The sequence below is a fragment of the Gymnodraco acuticeps genome, unplaced genomic scaffold (assembly GCF_902827175.1).
Source record: "Gymnodraco acuticeps unplaced genomic scaffold, fGymAcu1.1, whole genome shotgun sequence".
Lineage (NCBI taxonomy): Eukaryota > Metazoa > Chordata > Actinopteri > Perciformes > Bathydraconidae > Gymnodraco > Gymnodraco acuticeps.
In genome coordinates this window covers 6,867,833-6,895,187 of record NW_022991180.1, presented here as the reverse complement: position 1 = coordinate 6,895,187, position 27,355 = coordinate 6,867,833, and the positions used below count along the sequence as shown (strand labels likewise).

General features: G+C 40.9%; 2 protein-coding genes across 2 annotated transcripts; one reads left to right on the top strand and one right to left on the bottom strand.

The window, feature by feature from the left end:
* The first annotated feature begins 207 nt into the window (after positions 1 to 207).
* Positions 208 to 10,737, top strand: LOC117560732 (microtubule-associated protein futsch-like). Its single transcript, XM_034237685.1, has 3 exons — positions 208 to 1,201; positions 1,292 to 1,416; positions 3,136 to 10,737. The coding sequence occupies exons 1-3, from the start codon at positions 290 to 292 to the stop codon at positions 10,361 to 10,363; spliced, it is 8,265 nt and encodes a 2,754-aa protein (XP_034093576.1). The 5' UTR covers positions 208 to 289; the 3' UTR covers positions 10,364 to 10,737.
* A 1,633-nt stretch (positions 10,738 to 12,370) lies between these two features.
* On the bottom strand, positions 12,371 to 22,882 carry vdac2 (voltage-dependent anion channel 2). The gene is made up of 9 exons (XM_034237988.1): positions 22,709 to 22,882; positions 21,447 to 21,518; positions 20,138 to 20,187; positions 16,760 to 16,912; positions 16,588 to 16,640; positions 14,021 to 14,248; positions 13,693 to 13,843; positions 13,545 to 13,602; positions 12,371 to 13,318 (listed from the first exon to the last, which is right to left on the bottom strand). Exons 2-9 carry the CDS (start codon positions 21,511 to 21,513, stop codon positions 13,227 to 13,229), a joined length of 852 nt encoding a protein of 283 aa, XP_034093879.1. The 5' UTR covers positions 21,514 to 21,518; positions 22,709 to 22,882; the 3' UTR covers positions 12,371 to 13,226.
* Between the last annotated feature and the right edge of the window lie 4,473 nt (positions 22,883 to 27,355).

Sequence of the window (27,355 nt, the reverse complement as noted above, 5' to 3'; positions counted from 1 at the left end):
AATAATGATAATAAAAATAATAATAATAATAATAATAACAATACAAATAACAACAGTTATTAGCATTAATAATAATAATGTACATGAGCTTTATTTTGTTGGGGTTGGTCAGTCCTTTCACGTCACTGCTTTCTGCGACAAATCGCGGTGTAAGCTCTCATTAAACATCAGCTGATGCTTCACCTATTCAGCACTCCAGACAGCTCTGTTCTGCACACCGAGCAGATGGAGTCGGTATAAAAACCCGTCCTCTGCAGCGGAGAAACACCACCACAGCCTGAGTCTCAGCATGGAGAACAGACTCCTCTTTCCGCACAGGAAAGCTCAAGATGAGTATTCACAGTGCAAGCCGACACGTTCGGGCTTAGATAGCAGGGCCGTCTCCACCGGCATGGATTTGACTAACCCTGGGAAGTTTAATGAGAAGGAATTGATGCATGGCTTAAACGATCGTCTCGCAGGATTCATAGAGAAGGTGCACCACCTGCAGTACCAGAATACACTGCTAGAGAGAGAAATCGGTGAGATAAGAGGGAAAGCGAAACCCGCGTCTTGTCTGGAGGAAGAGTATGGACCAGAGCTCAGGAAACTGAGGCAGCTGCTTCAGGAAATCACTCATCAGAAGCATCAGATTGAAGTCGAGCACGACAATTTTGAGGAAGACCTGTCCAATTTAAGGAGACAACATGACCAGGAAGCGAGGAGCAGATCGGATGCAGAGAGCGATATCGTGGTCCTCAAGAAGGACATTAATGACGCGTATCAGGCTAAACTACATATGGACAAGAAAGCGCAGGCTCTCGTGGATGAAATCCAGTTCCTTAAGGGAAACCATGAAGCCGAGGTGTCAGAGATAATGGACCAAATCCAGGATGCACAGGTGACTGTCAAGGCGCATGCATTTGGAAACTCCGGAATTACTGCGGCACTCCGGGACATCAGGGCACAACTGGAAGGTCATACCGTGTCTGACGTCCAGCAGCAGGGAGACAATTTCCAATCTCAGTTTGCAAGGCTAACAGAGGCAGCTGAGAGCCAGAGAGAGGCGTTAAAAGCGACCCAGCAAGAGATCCAGGAGTACAGGAAGCGCCTGCAGACCAAGGACATCGAGCTGGACTGCACTTATGGCACCAGGGAGGCGCTGCAGAAGCAACTCCGTGACGTGGAGGATCGCCACCAGGAAGAAATGATGCATTACCAGGTGAGACTCACTTTGTAAAAGCTTATAGTTTAATAATGAAAATTGTCTAAATAGGGTCCAGTAACACTCTTTCTTTCTCTCCTGTTTCAGAACACAATCAAAGAACTTGAAAATGAGCTCATAAATTGCAAATTTGACATGTCTGGTTACCTGCGGGAGTACCAGGACCTGTTGAATGTGAAGATGGCTTTGGATGTGGAGATAATGACTTACAGGTAAGGTTTGCTAATTTCCAAATGGGGTTAACTGTTAGAGAGTGACAGCTCTCGTTATTTCAAAGGCTATAGCTTCATTAGGGATTAAGAATTATGAGTTTAAGAACAAAGCTTAAACAAGGTATAGTTAAATGCAAACAATCTCAATGTTTTATTATGTGAATATGGTCGATTATAAACTAATAGATGCCTTGCATTGCCTATTAAAAATATAAAATACATGACTAAAGGCTACAATCTAAACCACTAAGACATATCATTATGTACATGTATTTGTTATTAACTGTTTTGTTTGTTGGTCTATTAATGAACTGACTCGAGCTCCGAATTGATGTTGCACTATTTGTTTATATTACCTCAAAGAAAGGGGACGTGTTGATAAGATAGATACACACCCGGTGTCGTCACATAGTTGTGATCTATGTTTAAATCCACATGTAAGGTAAAAGACCTGAACAAGACCTGTTGATGAAAGATGGCTAAGACTTTAGCACGGAGCACGAGTCAGTTCATTTAAGACCAAACAAAACATTAACCAATAATGTTTGCAAAATGTAGTTATTTATACTGTCAAGTACTGTAACTCATTAATTGGTTACTAACATATCTAAAGCTGGTTAATAAAGCTTACAAAAGTATTTAAACATAAACATAAACAGGTTGTGTTAATCTCACAACAGAGCTCAACCCTGAAAACTGACACTATGAAAAGTTCCTCAATATAACTTAATCATTAAGATCGGAAGAGAACATCAATAATGTTATATTTTATACATAAAAGCTTTTAAACGATACGTTATTATGTAACCCCATATGTTATCATCAACATTTTGATAAGCAACCAATACGTTTTCAGTTTGTATTAATTGTTAAAAGTTACTAATTACTCACCTCCTCTAAAGACCATTTAGTGGTATGTTTTTGCAGTTGCTTAAATCTTTCTCATGACATTGACATGTTCCTTATACAGCTTTAGCCTTTATTTTTTATCTCATGAAGTCCCTAACTGACACACCCTGAACAGTCTGGTGGGTCATGGTCCAGAAGGTCATGTGATTTTGTGTTCCCATAACAACATATCCAAGATGTCCATGTGCCAGACTAACACATTTGACACAACTACATTTCAAAAGCTTTTGTTGTTGTTGCTAAAGGTACAATTAAAGCCATTTAAGAATTAAAATGCTTACAGTACATAACATGTCCTTTATTACATTTAACCTGTTGTGGAAACATTTCTTGATCAAATTGATATGAGACAAACATCGCTGTGACACTGGTGTCACATCGGGACTTTAACCCTTAACATTCACAGTAAACCCGGAGTGACATATATGCACAATTAGAAATATGATTATGATCTGCTCAGTTAATTTAGCTGATTAAATTATATTTAGTTAATATATTCTTTATTCTTCAATTCAAACAAAGTATGTTCAAACTAATTTAAATCAAAAAATCATCCTCATTAATTAAGTTATAAATAAGAGTTACTTTACCATTACAGCCCAATGTGACATGTCACATTTCAGATATTTCACACTAGGGGAGGTTTCTTGTCAGAAATGTGTTATAGGTGGTCTATTTAGTCTAAATTATGTTCCCCTTAATTTCCCCAAAAGTAGAAATGGGTCCGGGTTCTTATGAGTTAAAATAAATGTTGTATCAGAAGTGTACATTTGTCACAGCAGATTTAAATCTGTGTCCTATACCTTGCAGGAAACTTCTCTGCGGTGAGGAGGCTCGTCTGACTGCGATGTCCGACACCCACGTCTCCCTGCCCTACATCTACCACCAGTCCCCCGTTTACACGCTGCCCTGTCTGAGACCGGGAGGCCCACACAGACGTGCCGAGCCCCACTACAAGTTCGTGGAGGAGATCATAACGGAGACCACCAGGGAAATAGAGATGTCCGAATATGAGGAGACGGGTTCAGAGGAGACAGATGAGCAGGAGGGTACCAAAAGAGATAGAGGGAGCAGTGAGGAAGAGATGGATAATAAAGACAGTGGAAACGTGGAAAGAAAGCAGATGTCTGACAGTGAGCAGAATCAAGTAGCACCGGCTGGGGATTTAGTGAATGGATGTGATGCTGGCAGTCCTGTGGAGGTGGATGATAGTGACAATGGTCAAAAAAGTAAAGAAGAGACTGAAGCAGCTGACGATGAAGAGGATATAGATACAATTACTCCTAACACAGTCGTATTAAGTGAAAGCCTTGATGAGAAAGATAACGAGCAACAGCAAAAAGTAGCTGAAGAGACAAAAGGAGAGAAAGAAGTTGGAGGTGCAGTGGTTGAGAAAGATATATCTCAAAAGTCAGATGATTTAAAGCCAGAGGTCCCTGCGGAGGATGAACTTCTTAAAAAATCTGATAGTAAAAAAGGAGATGCTGAGAAAGATATTATCCCAGCTCAAGCAGAGAAGCCTGTTGACGAGTCCTCGGCTCAGGTGTCTAGAGAATCAGACAAAACTCAAGAGCTAAGCAGTGTTGAAGCCCAAGTTAAGGTACCTGCGCTAGAAACTGCAGATCTAACAGAAGACACAAAAATCACTCTTTCAGAGCTTTCACAAAAGACTCAAGTATCTTTGACTACACCTAAGAGTGAGGCAAAGGAAAGCAACGTCCTATTAAGTGAGGGCCTTTATGAGAAGGATAACCAGCAACAACAAAGAGTAGCTGAAACGACAACATCTAAAGAAGCTCCAGGTGCAGTGGTTGAGAAAGATATCTCTCCAAAGTCAGATGATTTAAAGCCAGCGGTCCCTGTGGAGGATGAACTTCTGAAAAAAAGTAGTAAAAAAGGAGATGTTGAGAAAGATAGTTTTATCCCAGCGGAAGCAGAGAAGCCTGTTGACGAGACCTCGACTCAGGTGTCTCAAGAATCAGACAAAACTCAAGAGCTAAGCAGCGTTGAAGAGCAAGATAAGGTACCTGCTCTAGAAATGGCAGTGAAAACTACAGATTTAACACAAGAGACAAAAAGCACTATTTTCATAGAGAAAGAGATTTCAGAAAAGACTCAAGTATCTTTGAGTACACCAAAGAGTGAGGCAAAGGAAAGCAAAGTCTTATCAAGTGAAAGCCTTGATGAGAAGGACAACCAGCAACAACAAAAAGTAGCTGAAAAGACAAAAGAGGAGAAAGAAGCTCCAGGTGCAATGGTTGAGAACGTTATCTCTCCAAAGTCAGATGAGTTAAAGCCAGAGGTCCCTGATAGTAAAAAAGAAGATGCTGAGAAAGATAGTTTTATCTCAGCTAAAGCAGAGAAGCCTGTTGACAAGTCCTCGGCTCAGGTGTCTCAAGAATCAGACAAAACTCAAGAGCTAAGCAGTGTTGAAGAGCAAGTTAAGGTACCTGCTCTAGAAACAGACAAGAAAACTGCAGATCTAACAGAAGACACAAAAATCACTCTTTCAGAGCTTTCACAAAAGGTTCAAGTATCTTTGACTACACCTAAGAGTGAGGCGAAGGAAAGCAACGTCCTATTAAGTGAGAGCCTTGATGAGAAGCAAAATGAGAAACAACAAAAAGTAGCAGAAAAGACAAAAGAGGAGAAAGAAGCTACAGGTACAGTGGTTGAGAAAGATATCTCTCCAAAGTCAGATGATTTAAAGCCAGAGGTCCCTGCGGAGGATGAACTTCTTAAAAAATCTGATAGTAAAAAAGGAGATGCTGAGAAAGATATTATCCCAGCGGAAGCAGAGAAGCCTGTTTACGAGACCTCGGCTCAGGTGTCTCAAGAATCAGACAAAACTCAAGAGCTAAGCAGCGTTGAAGAGCAAGATAAAGTACCTGCTTCAGAAACAGACAAGAAAACTGTAGATTTAACAGAAGACACAAAGAGCACTCTGTCTGTAGAGAGAGAGCTTTCAGAAAAGACTCAAGTATCTTTGAGTACACCGAAGATTGAGGCAAAGGAAAGCAAAGTCTTATCAAGTGAGAGCCTTGATGAGAAGGATAACCAGCAACAACTAAAAGTAGCTGAAAAGACAAAAGAGGAGAAAGAAGCTGCAGGTGCAATGATTGAGAAAGATATCTCTCCAAAGTCAGATGATTTAAAGCCAGAGGTCCCTGTGGAGGATGAACTTCTGAAAAGATCTGATAGTAAAAAAGGAGATGCTGAGAAAGATAGTTTTATCCCAGCTCAAGCAGAGAAGCCTGTTGACAAGTCCTCGACTCAGGTGTCTAGAGAATCAGACAAAACTCAAGAGCTAAGCAGTGTTGAAGAGCAAGTTAAGGTAACTGCTTCAGAAACGGCAGAGAAAACTGCAGATCAAACAGAAGACACACAAATCACTCTTTCAGAGCTTTCAGAAAAGGTTCAAGTATCTTTGACGACACCCAAGAGTGAGGCGAAGGAAAGAAAAGTCTTATTAAGTGAGAGCCTTGATGAGAAGGACAACCAGCAACAACAAAAAGTAGCTGAAAAGATAACATCTAAAGAGGCTCCAGGTACAATTTTAACAGTTGAGAAAGATAGTTTTATCCCAGCTCAAGCAGAGAAGCCTGTTGACGAGACCTCAGCTCAGGTGTCTCAAGAATCAGACAAAACTCAAGAGCTAAGCAGCGTTGAAGAGCAAGTTAAGGTACCTGCTTCAGAAACAGACAAGAAAACTGCAGGTTTACCAGAAGACCCAAAGAGCACTGTGTCCATTGAGAAAGAGCTTTCAGAAAAGGTTACAGTATCTTTGACTACACCGAAGATTGAGGCAAAGGAAAGCAAGGTCTTATCAAGTGAGAGCCTTGATGAGAAGGATAACCAGCAACAACTAAAAGTAGCTGAAACGACAAAAGAGGAGAAAGAAGCTGCAGGTGCAATGATTGAGAACGTTATCTCTCCAAAGTCAGATGATTTAAAGCCAGAGGTCCCTGTGGAGGATGAACTTCAGAAAAAATCTGATAGTAAAAAAGGAGATGCTGAGAAAGATAGTTTTATCCCAGCTCAAGCAGAGAAGCCTGTTGACAAATCCTCGACTCAGGTGTCTCAAGAATCAGACAAAACTCAAGAGCTGAGCAGCGTTGAAGAGCAAGATAAGATACCTGCTCTAGAAACAGCCGAGAAAACTGCAGATCTAACAGAAGACACAAAAATCACTCTTTCAGAGCTTTCACAAAAGACTCAAGTATCTTTGACTACACCTAAGAGTGAGGCGAAGGAAAGCAACGTCCTATTAAGTGAGGGCCTTTATGAGAAGGATAACCAGCAACAACAAAGAGTAGCTGAAACGACAACATCTAAAGAAGCTCCAGGTGCAGTGGTTGAGAAAGATATCTCTCCAAAGTCAGATGATTTAAAGCCAGCGGTCCCTGTGGAGGATGAACTTCTGAAAAAAAGTAGTAAAAAAGGAGATGCTGAGAAAGATAGTTTTATCCTACCTCAAGCAGAGAAGCCTGTTGACGAGACCTCGACTCAGGTGTCTCAAGAATCAGACAAAACTCAAGAGCTAAGCAGTGTTGAAGAGCAAGTTAAGGTACCTGCTCTAGAAATGGCAGTGAAAACTACAGATTTAACACAAGAGACAAAAAGCACTATTTTCAAAGAGAAAGAGCTTTCAGAAAAGACTCAAGTATCTTTGAGTACACCAAAGAGTGAGGCAAAGGAAAGCAAAGTCTTATCAAGTGAAAGCCTTGATGAGAAGGAGAACCAGCAACAACACAAAGTAGCTGAAAAGACAAAAGAGGAGAAAGAAGCTGCAGGTGCAATGGTTGAGAACGTTATCTCTCCAAAGTCAGATGAGTTAAAGCCAAAAGTCCCTGATAGTAAAAAAGATGATGCTGAGAAAGATAGTTTTATCCAAGCTCAAGCAGAGAAGGCTGTTGACGAGTCCTCGGCTCAGGTGTCTCAAGAATCAGACAAAACTCAAGAGCTAAGCAGTGTTGAAGAGCAAGTTAAGGTACCTGCTTCAGAAACAGCCGAGAAAACTGCAGATCAAACAGAAGACACAAAAATCACTCTTTCAGAGCTTTCAGAAAAGACTCAAGTATCTTTGACTACACCAAAGAGTGAGGCTAAGGAAAGCAACGTCCTATCAAGTGAGGGCCTTGATGAGAAGGATAACCAGCAACAAGAAAGAGTAGCTGAAACGACAACATCTAAAGAAGCTCCAGGTGCAGTGGTTGAGAAAGATATCTCTCCAAAGTCAGATGATTTAAAGCCAGAGGTCCCTGTGGAGGATGAACTTCTGAAAAAATCTGATAGTAAAAAAGGAGATGCTGAGAAAGATAGTTTTATCCCAGCTCAAGCAGAGAAGCCTGTTGACGAGACCTCAGCTCAGATGTCTCAAGAATCAGACAAAACTCAGGAGCTAAGCAGCGTTGAAGAGCAAGATAAGATACCTGCTTCAGAAACAGAAAAGAAAACTGCAGGTTTACCAGAAGACACAAAGAGCACTGTGTCCATTGAGAAAGAGCTTTCAGAAAAGGTTACAGTATCTTTGAGTACACCGAAGATTGAGGCAAAGGAAAGCAAGGTCTTATCAAGTGAGAGCCTTGATGAGAAGGACAACCAGCAACAACTAAAAGTAGCTGAAACGACAAAAGAGGAGAAAGAAGCTGCAGGTGCAGTGGTTGAGAAAGATATCTCTCCAAAGTCAGATGAGTTAAAGCCAAAAGTCCCTGATAGTAAAAAAGAAGATGCTGAGAAAGATAGTTTTATCCCAGCTCAAGCAGAGAAGCCTGTTGACGAGTCCTCGGCTCAGGTGTCTCAAGAATCAGACAAAGCTCAAGAGCTAAGCAGTGTTGAAGAGCAAGTTAAGGTAACTGCTTCAGAAACGGCAGAGAAAACTGCAGATCTAACAGAAGACACACAAATCACTCTTTCAGAGCTTTCAGAAAAGGTTCAAGTATCTTTGACGACACCTAAGAGTGAGGCGAAGGAAAGCAAAGTCTTATTAAGTGAGAGCCTTGATGAGAAGGACAACCAGCAACAACAAAAAGTAGCTGAAAAGATAACATCTAAAGATGCTCCAGGTACAATTTTAACAGTTGAGAAAGATATCTCTCCAAAGTCAGATGATTTAAAGCCAGAGGTCCCTGTGGAGGATGAACTTCTGAAAAAATCTGATAGTAAAAAAGGAGATGCTGAGAAAGATAGTTTTATCCCAGCTCAAGCAGAGAAGCCTGTTGACGAGACCTCAGCTCAGATGTCTAGAGAATCAGACAAAACTCAAGAGCTAAGCAGTGTTGAAGAGCAAGATAAGGTACCTGCTCTAGAAATGGCAGTGAAAACTACAGATGTAACACAAGAAACAAAAAGCACTATTTTCAAAGAGAAAGAGCTTTCACAAAAGACTCAAGTATCTTTGACTACACCAAAGAGTGAGGCAAAGGAAAGCAAAGTCTTATCAAGTGAAAGCCTTGATGAGAAGGATAACCAGCAACAACTAAAAGTAGCTGAAAAGACAAAAGAGGAGAAAGAAGCTGCAGGTGCAATGGTTGAGAACGTTATCTCTCCAAAGTCAGATGAGTTAAAGCCAAAAGTCCCTGATAGTAAAAAAGAAGATGCTGAGAAAGATAGTTTTATCCCAGCTCAAGCAGAGAAGCCTGTTGACGAGACCTCAGCTCAGGTTTCTCAAGAATCAGACAAAACTCAAGAGCTAAGCAGCGTTGAAGAGCAAGATAAGATACCTGCTTCAGAAACAGACAAGAAAACTGCAGGTTTACCAGAAGACACAAAGAGCACTGTGTCCATTGAGAAAGAGCTTTCAGAAAAGACTCAAGTATCTTTGACTACACCGAAGATTGAGGCAAAGGAAAGCAAGGTCTTATCAAGTGAGAGCCTTGATGAGAAGGATAACCAGCAACAACTAAAAGTAGCTGAAACGACAAAAGAGGAGAAAGAAGCTGCAGGTGCAGTGGTTGAGAACGTTATCTCTCCAAAGTCAGATGATTTAAAGCCAAAAGTCCCTGATAGTAAAAAAGATGATGCTGAGAAAGATAGTTTTATCCCAGCTCAAGCAGAGAAGCCTGTTGACAAGACCTCGACTCAGGTGTCTAAAGAATCAGACAAAACTCAAGAGCTAACCAGTGTTGAAGAGCAAGATAAGATACCTGCTTCAGAAACAACCGAGAAACCCATAGATTTACCAGGAGAGGCAAAAAGCACTCTGTCCGTAGAGAAACAGATTCCAGAAAAGGCTCAAGTGTCTTTGACTACACCGAAGATTGACGCAAAGGAAAGCAAAGTCTTATTAAGTGAGAGCCTTGATGAGAAGGAAAATGACCAACAACAAAAAGTAGCTGAAGAGACCAAAGAAAATATAGAAGCTGCAGGTGCAATGGTTGAGAAAGATATCTCTCCAAAGTCAGATGAGTTAAAGCCAGATGTCCCTGATAGTAAAAAAGGAGATGCTGAGAAAGATAGTTTTATCTCAGCTCAAGCAGAGAAGGCTGTTGACGAGTCCTTGACTCAGGTGTCTCAAGAATCAGACAAAACTCAAGAGCTAAGCAGTGTTGAAGAGCAAGTTAAGGTACCTGCTTCAGAAACAGCAGAGAAAACCTTAGATCTAACAGCAGAGGCAACGAGCACCCTGTCTGAAGAGAAGGAGCTTTCCCAAAAGGCTCAAGTATCTTTGAGTACACCAAAGAGTGAGGCAAAGGAAATCAGTATATCGGAAGCCTGCAAAGGTGAGGACAAAGTAGCAAGAGTCATTGAAGATGATAAACATGGTAGCATTAAAGATGAAAATAAAGAGTCTTCTCCTGAATCTGATGTGAAAAGTCTTCCTCAAGTGGAGGACCAGAAGCTGAACAGTGGGCGGGGAACCAATGAAGTCCAAACTGTATTGCCAGGAGAAAAGACAGCCGTCAATACAGAAATCAAAAAGATGGATCAGGGAGTACCGGAAGGAAGCCAGGATCAGACACTGCCTGAAGATTCAGAGAACATAAAGGATCCTCAAGGTATAACTGAGAAGGTGGAGAGTAGTAAGTCAGAGAAATAAGAGCTCTATAAAACAGGAAATATCTGCTAAGGCTTTGGAAGTGACGAGATTTCCACCTGAAATTGAATGTGACAGCAGCTGGCAGGCAAATATCAGGGACAGTGAAGCTAAAAGTAGAGAAAGCTTAACTAATGCAGAAGCAAATGAGAGGCATAAGCTGAGCAAAGCACAAGGAAGGAAGCGGCAATTCTCTTCACAATGAAAAGGAGAGCATGATTTTTCTCTACAGCTTTGCCTTCGAACTTGAAATGTGATGCATTCATATTGTTTGACTCACCACTCAATGTTATCATGAATGTAAAATATGCAAAGTTACATTTTTACTAGCATCTATCTTTACTTGCTTTGGTATGTGCTGACAAATAAATACAATATCAACAAAAACACTCTGGATACTGTGCTGAATTTTGTTGACCAACTCACCAAATGTAATCGGGTACAGACCTTGTTTCTGCTACGATGTGTTTGCTTTACTGACATGTGGTTTCCATTTGCTCAGCTATATTTGATGCTTTGATTCCCTCTTTACAGCAGTTTGCTATTCAGCACTAAAACCTCCATCCATCAGGTCTCTACACCAACTGCTAAAGGCTGCTAGATCAATATCAGACCATTTCATTAATAGCAACAATCATAATTTTAAATGCACTGCCAATCCACAAACATAGTGCTACCAAGTATACAGTGGGCTGCTTAACTACCCCATTTACTGTCACCTTGCATTGCTCCATATTCCATAGACTAGTGTTGGCATACAAGAACATTACTGCCATTAGAGCAGGGGTGTCCAAACTACAACCCGCAGGACATTTTGAATCGGCCCTCAGCAAATAAAAAAAGTATAATGAAATACGGCCCACAAATGAAACTCGAGCTTTTCTTGTATTGTACTTATTAAATATATCTGTCAACATATATTACACAGTAGTGATCATGTGTTAATAAGCCCAATTTACAATAAATTCAGTCAATTACATTTGAAAAAAGCCCAATAACTTATATACATAACAAACTTGAAATACACCCTTCCTATTTCCTCTTATGCTAATCAATCTGGGGCTCCTGTTGTAAGGGATGAGCTGTTAACCAATTAAATGAAACTGTCTGGAGAGCTGGGATGTAGGCTGTTTATTTTTCTTAAAGCAGATTCAAGTATCAAGCATAATTTATCTACTTTTGATTGACTTTGCTAACTTATCATTTAACTTATGAGGCAGTATACCTCTCCTCTAGTGAGCGGCCCGGCCCTTCGAATATTTTTCTGTATGTGGTCCTCGGTGAAAAAAGTTTGGACACCCCTGCATTAGAGGGCAAGACAAGTAGCTATAGCGATAGATGTGAGGCATATGAAAAGTATTGAGCACATAACCATGACTTTGGTCATTAAAGAGGACATTTAGAAAACGGGATTATTTTCCATCTTTGTTTAACTCATCAGAAGGCGTACATCTCCTTACCATGAAGAATCATTTAATCTGTGACTTCATTTTAAGAAAATGTCCCAGTTAGACTGCATGTTGCAGTATTTATTTTATAGCTTTAATTTCCTTTTGGTCAATTCCTTATAAAAAGGTTGAACTCTACACACCCGTTTCAAAAGTGCTGATTCTGTCTTTTACTTTAGATGAAAATAAGGAGCCACTCCCCTCTGTGAGATATTTGGTTAAGAAACACACAATGGTGCTCTAGGAGGATTCAGGTGATAAGGTGGGGGGGGGGGGGGGGGGTTACCTTGGTTGGTGGCTAATGGTTACACAAGCCAAAACATCGTAATGACAAAGTGGCCAAAATCTGATCTGCTCATTTTCAGGCAGGTTTTTATAGAAATGGATCAGGACAAAAAGAGAGAATCTTTTTTCCTGAAACTTTCAGAATCTCTTGACAGAGGAGGGGACACATGTTTATGTATAAAAGACACGAACAAGTGGATTTTGCATAATAGGTGACCTTTAAACGTAAATAAGTTATCGTTAGTAGAACTTCAATATCAAGACCAGAAATGCATTTGTGGAGTTCAAGACTTTATTGAAAATGATTACATACACAGAAGGACCTCCAAGACTTCCTGCGGGCTCTGTCACTGCCCAGCACAGGGAAGCACTTTCCAAGAGAGCCACTTGGAGTTACCTCTCGAGGACAATGATAGGTTTGGCATTACTGTGAACATGAATTATGCAGCCCCCCAGTTGTCTGTTGGTACAGAATGAACATAAACTAATTCTGCTCTGTCGGCCACATGTACATGTTTCTCTCAAACTTACAGGTCTAACAGAACATCACAACCATTATAGCCGACACAAAACAAGTCATTACAAAGCTTTAGTTTTTCCTTGTGTGCATTAACAGGATGGGTGCAGCAGTATTTTAAATAATATCAGAAAAAAAGACTAGTGTATTTAACAAGGTTTGTCAATTAAAACTGTTGGGATGACAAAGGAATATCAGATGGTCACGATTGTAAAATCAGAGAGAAGGTATGACAACGCTCACCACATAAAACCATCAACTGATGTTGACCGTCTGGGGATTACCACAATAAAGCAACGCAGAGTTGGTGACAGGCGAAAGGATTGTATTGGATTTCATTATTATGGCAGTGCTTGACAGAAACAATGAAATGATTTATAAATAATATGTCACCCACTGTCTCCAGAATAGATGCAACTACAAAGTAAAAAGAAACAAAGGTCAAATATACCAATGACAGAAGCACCAACTTGAGTTGATACTCAACAAGTTAGAGTTTGTTGTTGTAGCATTTGAACCAATCTCTCCAAGTTATCCCCTGCTGGTTTGAGTTGGACATACACTGTAAGGCCAGATTCTTCTGATATTCCCTAGTCCCTTGCAGTATGTTGAAAGCTTAGGCTTCCAGTTCCAGGCCCAGACCCAGCTTGTGGCCCCCTGCGTTGATGTTCTTGCCATCGACCAGACCAGACAGGGTGAGTTTCACACCTGCACAGGCAAAAGGAACCAACATTAGCCATTTCATGAACAAACTAAATTTGTCGAACGTGTGTTGAAAGACTTTGAGCCTGAGGCTGTTGAGTGTTGCTATAATGACTCAATGTCAAGTTATTTAAAGCATGCATTTGCTCATAACTGAAGTGCTGTGTACTACAAACACAGGTATTAAAATGTAGCACTCCAGCTATCCATTGACTGGTAGGAAACCTCTTACCTGGTCTAAGAGTCTGGGTGTACCCAACACCAACAAGGCTATTGTTGTTCACTTTAGCCTATGGAGAAAAAAAAAAATCAATTGGTAAGAATAAGTCTACATTTTATTTTGTCCACACAAAGCCGACAGCCTGTACTGCAATACTTACGCTGATGGAGGCATCCTTATCCAGCTGGTATTTGGCAGCGATACCGAAGCGTGTGCTGTTGCTGCCAGCGGTCCAGGCCAGGTTGACCCCCGTCTCCAGCTTGTCGCTCACCTTCTGGTAGATGGAGCCTCCAAACTCAGCACCATCGTTACTGTAAATAAAATCAGGAATTTCTAATTTAAAGAGGTTTTGCTTTTATCTTGTAGTAAAACATTCATCCACTTTTTGTCGTCTCTATATTCTATGACTACATTACCTGAAAAGGCAGTAGTCCAGATTTTTTTTTTTTTACAAAAACCCAAACCTAATGTAAAAGTAATCTACTCACACATTGGTGTGCAGCTGGAAGTCACCGGTCTTGTAGCCAATGGCGAAGTTGTTCCGGGTCATCTTGGATTTGGCGGTGTCAAAGCTCATCTGGTAACCAGCGAGCCACCCCTCGTAGCCGACGACAGCAGCTCCGTGGATGGTGGGGCCAGCGAAGTCGAAGTCAACATCGCAGCCCATGTTGACGAACTCACGCTTGTAGGCGGTCTTAACTTTGCCACTCTTCTTGCTGTTGATGAGAAACAAAGCTTTCGTTAACATTAGCTGAAATCAGATTGGGCTTAATCAAAGCATTTGTAAGAAGCTTTTTGCACATGTAAAAAAAAGGTAGAAAAAGGAATTTATAAAGAAATATATATATATATATATATATATATATACACATCTTTTTCCATTATGTTTGATCATTACCCAAAAGAAAGCACTTGCATTAACCAAACTACGATACAAAGTACACCCCCAGCTTGCAGTCAGTGTGAGACAACATGCATGTTCTGAAGCCAAGCAGAAACTGCCGCTTTATTTATCTTGTAAATTGGGTTGTATTGTTTTTTCCAGACCGTTTCGAAATGCTAAAACATGCCGAATATATCCAAACGTTCAAGAGCCAAACCTTTTTCCAAGGTGGTGACAGACAATTTTGATGTCCTCTTTTTTTGATACGTTGAAGAGGTCACATACGTAACTGTTGCCTGTCCTTAAAGCATCACAGGGTGTTGTGAAACTGACTTTGAAAACCACTGCCATAGATTTATGATCCCAGAGATAATTCTTAACATATGGCCTCTGCCAGCTGTCAGCTCAAGTAGCAAACGGGACAAGGACATTATCAGTAGACTGCCACTTCAACTGTTGCACCAGCTTGGCTTTGAAGTAAAACTTTGGAGTCATTGCCGAGTCAAAAGTCAAAGTTCTGCTGTTTACCTCCCAATCTGAGCATGACACTGTATCCTCGAACATGCTGTAGCCACATATCCAGGGCTCGAGCTTAAGGACGTCCCGTCGTCCCGGGGCCGAAAAGAATAGTGTCGGGGAGGATAACAAATAATTTTGGGACGAGAGTTAAAATAAAAATACCCTGTTAACTCTACTACAAACGGCGATGAAAATGAAACCGACTGAACGTTTTGTGTAGCACACAGTTATTAAACCTCCTTGTCAACATAAACAAAACATTTAGCAACCCCCAAAATACACACACACACGTAGCTACAGCTGTGCCCGCAAATTCCTGGCCCGCAAATTTGCTGGTCTAGCTATGTACTGAGTGTGTGTATTTCGCGGGTTGAGTGATGTACAATGACATCCCGTGGAGGAATTCTGAAATGTTTTACAGTCACAAAAACGCACAGCAGAACCAGACCCTGGAGCGCCGGCCTCTTTATTTACTTACTCCTCTTCACCCCTTATGGGTAATAAGGCTGAGAAGAGAACCTTCCATCGTATTTAGTCCTTAGCAATACGATGCGCCTCTCCCCATGTAGGGATGGGTACCGAGCCCCGGTATTAAACGGGCCCTGGGTCGGAAATAAAGACAGTGGTAACGTTAAGCGCCGACGTTATCGGACTTTTTATCGGTACTGGAGACATTTAAAAAATATATGTCATATGTATTATTGCTACATACACATTATATCGCAGTTTTAGTTTCGCCAACTTCGTTTCTAATATGCAATAAGAGTACAACATGCGTCTATGATGTATTTTCGAGCTTTCCAATCCAGATGAGATCTCTCTCTCCCGTCTGTGTGCGAGGGGGCGGGGCAGTTTGTAAAGGTCTCCTGACTGTGTTACAGACTGTCATCCTGGTTAGTGGTTACTCTGGGTTCTGTCTTCAGGACACAGTGTTGGATTTGTTGTTAATTGAATGGGACTTGATTGGATTCAATATTAGAGTAATTTTCTCGTTTGTTTAAATATATTTGATCTTTGTTTATGTGATTGAATGATTTACTCAAATAAAAAGGTTGATGAATTATCATCTAATGATTTGGATTATGTTTTATTTATGTTAAAGGTCACTTTGAATGATTTTAACTAATGATAATGTAGAAAAACTAACATTTTAAATTCGGGACGGTCCACATTAATATCGGGACGGCTTAGATTGTATTTCGGGACGGTTCCGGGAGGATGGTGAAAAAAGTTAGTCGAGAGCCCTGCACATATCTCCACCCGTCACCTTCCCACCCTCCAGTCTGAAAGACGACACGCTTCCTCTGGGCTATGTGCCACTTTCTTCGTGTGATTTACACCTCATAGTAAGCAAACCCACAAGGATTGCCAGAGCAGCTGGGCACACTAGTAAAACCATTTCTATACCTCCTAGAGAACAGCAGACTGCAAGACATAACCCAAGCAGTTTCGCAAAACTCAACAGCTCATTTTGTGTTACAATAGAATGTTCCATTATGGGACAGGGGTCACACGGCAGCTTCACTTTTCAGAAGCCTGTACAGCACTGATCATGTTGCTATAATGACTCATGTGGAGAGGTAGCAGGATTAGTTTAAGTAATATTCACATGAAACTGAATTTCCAATGAATCGATCATAACCATAATCTTACCCAGTGTTTGGTGAGAAGGTTGTGTCAAAAGTCAACTTCAGTCCCTTGGCAATCTGTAACAAACCATTTGATGTTAAGATACAATTAATGTAGACTCTTTATGCTCACTGGATGAATATTGATGTTTGCACCTTGTTAAACAGTGTAAAAAATGTTTGTTTGTATTGCTCACCTGGTCTTCAACAGTGATTTCTGTTCCCAAGGTGTTGTCAGTGTTCCACTTCTCGGTGAAGGTCAGGCCATATTCTGCCCTCTTGTATTTGGTTTCCAGACTGCCCGCAACTTTGCTGGTATCGGTGTTGGAGTTACCGGCTGTTTTGAATTCCTACAAGGGACAATTTTAGAGACATGACAATCAGAAGGAATGCTTTAAAGCAGGGGTCTCCTCCAACACGCCGATTGCGAGCTACCGGTAGCTCGCGTGCAGCTTTTCGGTAGCTCGCCGCTCGATTATCGATTATAGCGTGGTAACGGTGCTTTTTGATTTTTCGGCCGCGGCCGGACAATAAAGTGTTTTTATTTTAGAATTGTTTCTGTCACACAAATATAAAATTGGTCCGTGACGCAGAGATCAAGGAGCAGATGTGACAGCGGCACAGCGACACCACACATGGAGCAGTCTGCTTTATCCAGCAGCACCAGTCCAGAACCAACAGCAGAATGACCCGCTCTGAATCAGTCCGCGTCACTGCGGCTCAGAGACACACAGGGAGGGATTTGTGTTTTTGAAAAACACTCGTTATCGTAATGTCAGGTTTTTGGTGGATTCAATCAAGTCTTGGATTGCAGAGTATGAATGTCCTCTTGCTATTTTCAGTTGATAAATACGTGTGTAAAGTTTGTGAAGGTAGGAGGAAAGCTTCCGCAATCACCGTCTCCTCTCCGTTCCTCCAAACCCCGCCCCCTCCTGAAAAATAACTACTAATAAGTAGGGATGCACCGAATATTCGGCCACCGAGAATTATCGGCCGAAAATGGTTAAAAAGGCCCTTTCGGCCGAAAGGGTTTTAGCACCGAAAAAATATCACCGAATGTCAGAACAGGCTTACGTTGGTAACCTAACGTGTTGTTGTGATGACGTAATAAAGACGCGGCGACCATGCTCGCGGCTGGCTCACAGGGGGGGGGGGAACATTGACCTTTGTCATCGAGATTGCCCTGAGCCTTTAACAAATCGTATTAAATAATCTGATGACAGACTGTAAACAGAATAGCTGAAATTTTAACAAACTAAATAACTCAGTTACCTCTAATCATTAACCCATGTTTGTATCATGGAGTTAACTCCGTGTGTTGCTGCTAGCATACATAACACCTGACGTGGAAACGTTACTCGTGATGGAGCTACTGAGCTGCTAGAAAGACGGTCGAACCCGGTACATTCCTCCGTCTGCATGCGGTGCACTTTTGCTAAATGTTTAGACAAATTGCTCGTGCTTACATGCTAAACTCTTATTGCACTTATGGTAACAAGTATTCTCCACATCGAGACGGGTCAAGTTTAACCACACCTCGGAGCGCGTTCTCTCCGCCATCTCCGCAGTGTGCTCCGCTGCATGTAGCAGCTGCGTGTGTGTAAACTGCCCCGCCCCCTCGCACACAGACGGGGGAGAGAGATCTCGTCTGATCGAAAATACATCATAGACTCATTTGTTGTCTTTGCATATTAGAAACGAGTTGGCGACACTAAGACTGCGATATAATGTTTTTTAGCAATAATACATGACATATATAAATGTACTGTATGCATTCAAAAGTGCTGAATAAATGTTTTATGGACCCATAATAGTGATTATTATTTAAGTTACGTTTTGCCATAATCATGTCTATTTCCATAATCAGGTAGCTGAACAACATTGGTAAAAAAATGTATACATTATATATATAATATATATATATTTCTATTAATCATTTTCGGCCTTTCGGCATTCGGTTTTCGGCCAACTGTTTCCTATTTTCGGTATCGGTTTCGGCCAAGAATTTCCCATTCGGTGCACCCCTACCTAATAAGAGTGACAGGCTGATAGTGACCTGATAGAAACTTTATTATTCACTTAATCACTGATTGAGATGATGAAGCTAACTTAATCTCATACATTCATGGGATTCATGTAACAGTAAGACAGAGAATGTAAGTGTGCACCCACATGCACTATTTTTGTTTTTATAATGCTGTTGTAAATACTCCTGTTGTCTGCTGTGTTCAGACTTAAGTCATGCGTGTCATGCGTGTGATGCCTCATTCAGGACATTCAGTGTCCTTTCTTTAACAGAAGACTGTTGCTAGAAGCTGCAGCTAGACTGCAGAAGTATTAGTTTTTTGTTTTTGAGGATGGAAAAATAGGGAGGCTAGACCTATACAATTGATTAATTATGGTTTATAATTTAATGTCAAGACGAAGAAGAAGATGAATAAGATGGCTGCACTGTTCAGTGTCAATCCTGTGGAGATGGAGGTTATAAATCTCCAAAATAATGTTCAGCTGAAGTCTCAGCCAAACTCACAACATTTCTGAAGCCTTGTAGACCCAGAAAACTATAAGAACATTCACCAAGCAGCACTGAACACGTCTGCTTCATTTGGTTCTGTTCTACATACCTTTGTGAAGCAGCTTTTTCTGACATGAATGTCATGACATTTAAGTACAGAACAAGACTGACTGATGAACATTTAATTGACTATTAGAGTGAACCTAAGTGGGTACACTCCAGCATACACCTCTATGGTGGACTCCATGCAGTGCCATTCATCTCACTAACTGTAAAAAAGAGTGAATGCACTTATTTTACACATGTGCCATAAGATGCTTGCAAGGTGGTGATTAAGGCGATGTATTTACTATGTGGGCCACAATAAGAAGTGAAAACATTGTATTTTTCTCTTGGACATTTATGTGAATCTCCAGTGATGTACTTACTATGTTGTCCATATTAATATGTGAGAAAGATTAAGATGTTAGATAAGCTTTAGGTATTGCAATTTCACACGTGTACAAAAGTATAGCTTAATTCAACTGATGAGTGCTATGTGAATAAATGTAAGCGATGCGATGCAAGTAGCTCTTGGCCACTTTCATTTTTTCAAAGTAGCTCTCAGGTGGAGAAAGGTTGGAGACCCCTGCTTTAAAGACACTGTATGGAATAACTGGGATTGAAATAAAACTCATTCAGTGCTCTCTCTCATTACATTTGAGACACTTTTATTCTCGGCTACTTCTCATTTATAAACCAATGCCAAATTTGTTAAATATCTTCCATTCTGGGACATTTTGAAAATAATAGTTCCACTACTAGGAAAAAATATTTAATGGACTCTTTTTTTAAGTGCCATATACAGAGATATGTAACACATGAAGATGGGCAAATGTACTGAAGTTGGATGTCATTGTTCATCTTTCATGTTTAACAACGGATCCAGGAAGGTCCAAAAAATGACTATTTAACTTTCATATTGCCTCATCCCATTAGACTTGAATGTACTGTAACATCATTTGAGTTGTTGAAGTAAGTTGTAGTTTTCTATTCTCAACCCATACATAAATGAACTTACCACTCCACTGGCAGATTTTGTCTTGACATCAAGCTTCACCAAGCCAAATCCTGTGGAAAAAAATAAAACATTTTTTTAAATTAGGGCCGGGACTCGATTAAAAAAATTAATCTAATTAATTAGAGGCTTTGTAATTAATTAATCGAAATTAATCGCATTTTTAATCCCATAAATATTTGACCTGAGAACAGTGAGAAGCAATTTTTTTCACATGGATTTTAGTATACCATTAGGTGCATTCACACCGCAGTACTTTTCCCACAAAGGTTCATGAGAACTTAGTTCATGAGAACTCTTTGAACCTGGGGGTGGATTAGGCAAATGAAGCCGCTGACGTCATTTCTTCTTCTTCTTCTTCTGCTTTGGGTTTACTGGCAGGCCGCAAACCACTTCACGGCGTATACTGCCGCCCCAAAGTCCCCGGCCGGAAGTCCCCGGATTTGGGGACTGGCTTCAGTAGAAGCTGCTGGGAGTCCCAGCAGCTTCTACTGAAGCCTTCCAAGTAAATCGCCAGAACGCCGACACCTCCTCATCTCCACCGCTCCCATGTTTTATTTTGTGTTGCCATAAGTTAGTCTCTCCGCGTTTCTGCGCTGGGATAATGCTAATGCTAATAATGCTAATGCGAGGATAATAAAATGGCGGCTTCACAAAACTTTTTGTAGTTTTACGGGGCGTGGTTTGCAATCCGCCCAGCCAATCAGAAATATAGCTCTTTTCTCACAAGAGAGCCGTACGAAAGTCCCTGCTCTCTAGCAGCTCTCTGCTCTCTAGCAGGGACTTTCGTGGGGGTAAAAAGGTTCTCATGAACTAATTTTAGTACCGGCTCTTTTTGGTGTGAACGCGATAAAGAGGCTAACGTCCACGCTAGCTTCCACGCTAGCTGCTATATGTTTTGCATTGAGGTGATACTTGAGGCTTGATGTGCTGCGGTGATATGCGAATTCCTTTTTGCATAATTTGCACACAACCGTGCTCTTATCGACGCTTCCATCCGTCCGTTTTTTTAAAACAACATTTCCCACTGTTGTTCACTGTGGTTTGTTGTTGTCTGAAGTCATGAACGTTAGTTGGTGCTCCAGTATAATCGGTACGCCTGAAACTCATCCAGTGAGAAACGTTCCGCGGTGCAAAAATAAGTGCGATTAAAGTGCGATTAAAACGCGTTAATTTTTGTGTAATTAATTAATCTTAATTAACGCGTTAAAGTCCCGGCCCTAGTTTAAATCATTTCAAAGGTTGTTTGCAATATTAAGTACACTTGGAAGTTCACGTTTTAAAATCACAGTACAACTTGGTCAAACCATACCATAGCCTTTGTTGAAGATGTCCTTGGCAGACTTGCCCAGGTCACAATAGCAAGGAGGCACAGCCATTGTATCTGTGGAAAAGTGCAAAACACAAATTGTTCAAATTATTTTTGTGATTAGGGAGTGTGACATATGCATAATGCCAATCCAAGAGCAGCACACACAATAAGTGAAACTTAAGTAGAAAGCCATTAGGCAAACAAACCAATACTTGGACTTAAAAGCAGGAATTGCTGACTGTAAAATGTACCACTCAGGCGTGTTGCATTGATGATTAAATGCAAATATGTTCTTTGTCTTTAGGCAATACACCTATAACCCTTAAGATGTAGTCAAAAATACCAGCAGGTAACATTAAAGGAGGAGAATATGTTGGTAATGCAACAACAACAAAAAAAGGTCTCATGAGGATTGTAATGCTTCAGTACATGTTCTTGCCGTGGTGTAAGAACAACTGCTGAGTTGAGAGCTAGACTTCGCATTAGTGAGCATTTATAACGACTATCTCACCAAAATCCAATTCATGACTAATTGTAGCGGACTGAGCTAAATGTACTGTTCCTGTAGTCACATACTGTACAATACCTTTGATGCCATTTCCCTTTTATCGAACTATTATATAAATATCCGCAATTACACCCTCACATTGTAGATATATACAGATATTTGCACTTTCAAAAAGTTGCTTTCACTTTTAATTCAACACGTCAGGCAGTGACAGCATTCTGGTCACAGCAGTGCAATAGTTTTGACAGCCGATGGACAAGGTTACCCAGCCAGAGAGGAGCCATTTTGCCGCACTGGAGAGGCTACTTTCAGGCCTGGCTCTTATTAAACAGCTCCTTCACGTGTAATGGAAAGCACAGCAGGGCGTGGCGAGGCACATGCCCGTGCCAATTATCGGGATGAGTTAATTAACCAGTTCACTGGCATTATCAGCTAGCTACCTCACTACTGCTAACTAGGCCGTATGGAGGCTAACACATTCTTACTGAAGTTAAAACAGTACGTTGTGAATATTGTCTTGAAATTAGCTTTGCACGGCAGCAGCCTCTTAATCAGTAGCACGAGACGTGTAAAACCAAGCATAACTCTTCTACTTTAAGTAGACATGTGTCAGACGCAGCATGCCGAGCGCTGCTAGCTTAGCTATCTTCGTTAGCCTGCATAGTACCGGTGTGCGTAAAGTACGCGTAAACAACACTTCTCGCTTGTTAAGGAGTTAAATAACAGTGTGAAACTGAATAAATAGCTGTCTTACCTAGTAAGGATGGGTCTAGTGGTAAACGTAAGTGACTTTTTAGTAGATGTTGCTCACTAGGCACGACCGAGGCAGGCGTCACCGGTAGAAGGGCGAGCTGAAGGAGACTGACAGTGGATCCAACGAAATCCAGACCTATCACATCCCGGCGCAGGACCCGGGACAACCGCTCAATGTGCCTGAGTAAAAATCATTTCACGTGTTGTTTTGAGTTTACTATTTTGAATTATTATTCAGTCAACATCTGCATATGCATATTTGTGTATGCTAGTAATAAACGTTTCATATTTTATTTTTTATTTGAACCTTGTTGTGTTTTTATTTATTTTTTCTTCTTCTTTGGGGGTTTTTACATTTGAGTAATGTATTTTGCTAAAAAAATGAAATGCCAATACAAATATTTGTCCAAAGAAATGAAATAATGCTTTAACATCACACAGCATGGTTGCATCACTATTATCCTGGTACGATAGTTTTACCTGTTTTATTTTCTCTGATTGTTTACCCCCCTGACTATAATGTTGTTTATGTGTGCTTTGGCATATAGTTGCTTTAAAAAAGGGAAACAAAGTCTTCAGATAAAATGGAAAACGTGACTGTTGTTTAAATAACTATGAAAGCAAATTTCCACGACCATGACCCTAAAGCATAGACTATAAAAATATGCACATATATATTACATTACATTGCATTTAACTGACGCTTTTATCCAAAGCGACTTACAATAAGTACATTCGACCAGGAAGACACAACCTTGAAGAAAACAGAATCATATAAGTACATCAGGTTTCATAGAGCTAAACATTTTCAAGTGCTACTCAACTGGCTATAGATAACCCAGTCCTTTATTAGTATATAAGTGCTCTGTTAGCAGTTCTTTGTTAGTAATTATATCGCTCGAGGTGGAGTCGAAAGAGATGAGTTTTCAGTCTGCGCCGGAAGATGTGCAGGCTTTCTGCTCTCCTGATTTCAATGGGGAGCTCATTCCACCATTTTGGAGCCAGGATAGCGATGTGTTTTTGCTGATGGGAACTTGGGTCCCCCTCGAGTCGTTTGGCTGATGCAGAGCGTAGTGCACGCGCTGGGGTGTACAGTTTAACCATGTCCTGGATGTAGGAAGGGCCAGATCCATTCGCAGCATGGTATGCAAGTACCAGTGTCTTGAAGTGGATTCTAGCAGTTACCGGAAGCCAGTGGAGGGAGCGGAGGAGCGGAGTGGTGTGGGAAAATTTAGGAAGGTTGAAGACCAGGCGAGCCGCTGCATTCTGGATGAGCTGCAGAGGTCGGATGGCACATGCAGGTAGACCAGCCAGGAGGGAGTTGCAGTAGTCTAGGCGTGAGGTGACGAGAGCCTGGACCAGAACCTGCGTGGCTTTCTGGGTCAGCTGGGGACGTATCCTCCTGATGTTGTAAAGCGTGTATCTGCAGCAACGGGTTGTAGCAGTGATGTTTGCAGTGAAGGACAGGTTGTTATCTAGGATCACACCCAGATTCCTTGCAGTCTGAGTCGGGGAAACAACAGAGGTGCCGATGTTGATTGTCAGGTCAAGAGTGGGACAATATTTTCCTGGAAGGAAAAGCAGTTCAGTCTTGTCAAGGTTGAGATTGAGGTGATGAGCAGACATCCACTGAGATATGTCAGCTAGACAAGCAGAGATGCGTGCGACGACCTGGGTCTCTGAGCGGGGAAAGGAGAGAATTAATTGGGTGTCGTCAGCGTAGCAGTGGTATGAAAAACCATGTGGGCTAATGACTGATCCGAGCGAGTTTGTGTACAGGGAGAAGAGGAGGGGACCAAGAACAGAGCCCTGAGGGACCCCTGTAGTTAATTGACAAGGGTCGGACTCTGACCCTCTCCAAGTTACCCTGTAGGTACGGTCTTTGAGGTATGAGGTGAGGAGGGAAAGTACAGAGCCTGAAACTCCAAGTTCTTGGAGAGTATGAAGGAGGATCTGATGGTTCACCGTGTCGAATGCAGCAGACAGGTACAACAGGATGATGACAGAGGAGAGGGATGCTGCTTTAGCCGTATATATGTAGGACTACTGCTTTAAAAACACCTATATGCATTGATTAATTTGTTTTGTTTGGTTTAAACTTTATTACATTAAATAATGAATGCATTTATTTAGCATTGGACTTTAACAGTAGATAGCTTCAGTTTCAAAGTAGCTTCCCCAATACTGCCATTGGTATATGTTGTGTAAAGAAGCCTTAGTTGTAAATTCAGTGCACTCACTTTCCAATGAAAAGAGCATTTATCCAAGCACACTGACAAGTGACAGTAGCTACAATTGCGCAAATGACCAACATTTTGTATTTTTCTTAACAATAATTAAGAAAATAAGATTTAACAACATCACCTTCCCTTCCATGACTATAATTGCTTGGATAAGTTACATATTGCTTTCTCAGTTCTGAATGTTAGCAGCTTGCTGGTGAGATAAAATTATGGTTTACTCCTTGATGCAAATATATCTTTATTCAGTTAACAACACAAGTTATTCCCCAAACATGCAATATAAATGTGCATTACTTTTTTTTTTTAAATGAAAAGGGTACATATATTAAACAATATAAAATAAGACACAAAGCTAGTTTTAAATCAATGTTTATAAACATCATGAAAATAGGATCAGGATAATACACATTGGGAGTTTATCAAAGAAAAGTATGAGTAGTAGACCCAACATACACAAGCATAAAGACATTTCCTTGTCAAACACTCAGTGGCTCTTTGGTTTGCAGCCTTCCAACAGTGACTAAATGCATGGGAAACAGAAGAAAAAGAAACATAAACACAACTTGCAGCTGGGAAAACATATTTTCAACCATTTGAACAACAAGAGTAAAATAAAAATGAGGAACATTTACACTTACAAAATGGCCTGCAGTAAATACAGATATAAGTATGTATGAGGTGTCGTACTGGTTTCCGGTGTTTTTGTATTTACCCGTTGGCTGTTGAACCAGTGAACTGTATAATTCTTCCACATCACTCTCTGCAGGAGATCTCTGGGACAAAAGTTGGAGAAAGATATGAAAGTTGATTAATTTCAAAAATGTTATTGATTTACTGGTGTATATTGTATAATTAAAATAATATGCTTTTTAGTGCACTTATTTTGTGTAACATTTGTTTGACACTTTTGAGTTTTACCTCGCCTGAAGTTTCTCTCATGTATCTTGCTTCCCCCTTCAGCCTGTGTTGGAGAAAAAAACTTGTTAATGTACCTAATTGTATTAGGTACATTAACATTGGCACATTTGAAATAGTATATTATTAGTTTGGGAAGAAATACTTGTTTGAGTTCTGATTGCAGTAACTGTACCTTCTTAACAACGATACATATAAAGTATAAAATAAATCAATTACAATGATGTCCTCTCGACCTCTAAATGTAATGTCTTCGCTGTGAAAAGTTATATTAGGAAAATAAATCAAATATTTTACCGTTGTTGAGGCTGATGATTCTAATTCTTTCACACACAGTAACGTCACAGCTACCCACAATGCAACGCGCGCCATATATTTTTTTATAAAGACGCCATTTTTCTGGAGGTGCAAAAATCCTGCCGATGCTAATATAAACAGCTAGCTAATGTAGCCAGGCAGGGCGCACTAGGTTTTTTTTCTGAATTAACGACCGAAGAAATCGCTGCATGTCTTCGGATTACATCTCTGGACTTGAGGGGTGTGCTCTAGGTCGTTACCAGCGTAAACTAGAGCTGTGTGGGTTGTTGGATGTACAATGTATGGAATTACGACCCTCAAAAGTGGCCTTCGGTCGATTTTGGCAGCATCTACGTCTATCTTCTGGAAACACCAGGTGAATACCCCACTTGTCACAATAATATTATCATGCCAATGCATATATGTGGTATTTTAGAGTTGACTATATTGATTAAGGAATAGACTATGATATTCTGTATGCACCTCGTGTGAAATGGTTGATACCGGAAGTACGGTGTCGCCCTCGGCCCAAAACCCGTATGTGTGTGTGAAAGAATGAAGCTTAGCGCAAGTTCAGACAGGAAGACCTATCACTCCGTATTGCATGTCATAGCAATACTCGCTCCCTGCATCTAAATGAGAGGGAGCGCCACTCCTCAGCTAACCTATCACTCCCCTCCATTTACAAGCCTAATCATCGCACCTGTTAATCCCTCTATATATGCTCTCCCCTTTCCTATCGGCTGTCTTCCAGGTGTCAACGCGCAACCCTCCTCCACCCCTTCGCCTCCTGCTTCCAACTCAGGACAAAGCTTAACCTTCTCCCTTCCAACCGGACCTAACCACTTATCACCACCACCAGTGTCTAGACCCAGGGGGGTTCATCGGAAACGGTTCTTCCCTTCCCGATTGATATCCTACAAAACCTGGGCCTAATCGCCAAAACACCATTTCATTCACTTGTTATGAACTGTCATCATTATGTTTCATTTATATAATGTGACCGATAATAAATATGTATTCCATACATCACGTCTCTCCTGATTGAACTATTGTCGGCTCTAAAAGAGACATAAAAGCACCTGTTAGTTACACACCTGTATTTCATAAAAATACATAAATGGTTCAAGGAAGAGATCACGATATATTTACCTTGTCGTTTGTACATAAACCAGATGAACAAGTTCACCATT

Bases quoted from the DNA above. Each gene is read 5' to 3' on its own strand.
- vdac2 (XM_034237988.1), bottom strand. From the start codon at position 21,513: ATGGCTGTGCCTCCTTGCTATTGTGACCTGGGCAAGTCTGCCAAGGAC. The intron at 16,641-16,759 runs GTGAGCAATACA...GGTTTGTTACAG, and splicing joins AAATCACTGTTGAAGACCAG to ATTGCCAAGGGACTGAAGTT. The intron at 13,319-13,544 runs GTAAGAGGTTTC...TTGCCTGTGCAG, and splicing joins CACCCAGACTCTTAGACCAG to GTGTGAAACTCACCCTGTCT.
- LOC117560732 (XM_034237685.1), top strand. From the start codon at position 290: ATGGAGAACAGACTCCTCTTTCCGCACAGGAAAGCTCAAGATGAGTAT. The intron at 1,202-1,291 runs GTGAGACTCACT...CTCCTGTTTCAG, and splicing joins AAGAAATGATGCATTACCAG to AACACAATCAAAGAACTTGA. The intron at 1,417-3,135 runs GTAAGGTTTGCT...TATACCTTGCAG, and splicing joins GTGGAGATAATGACTTACAG to GAAACTTCTCTGCGGTGAGG.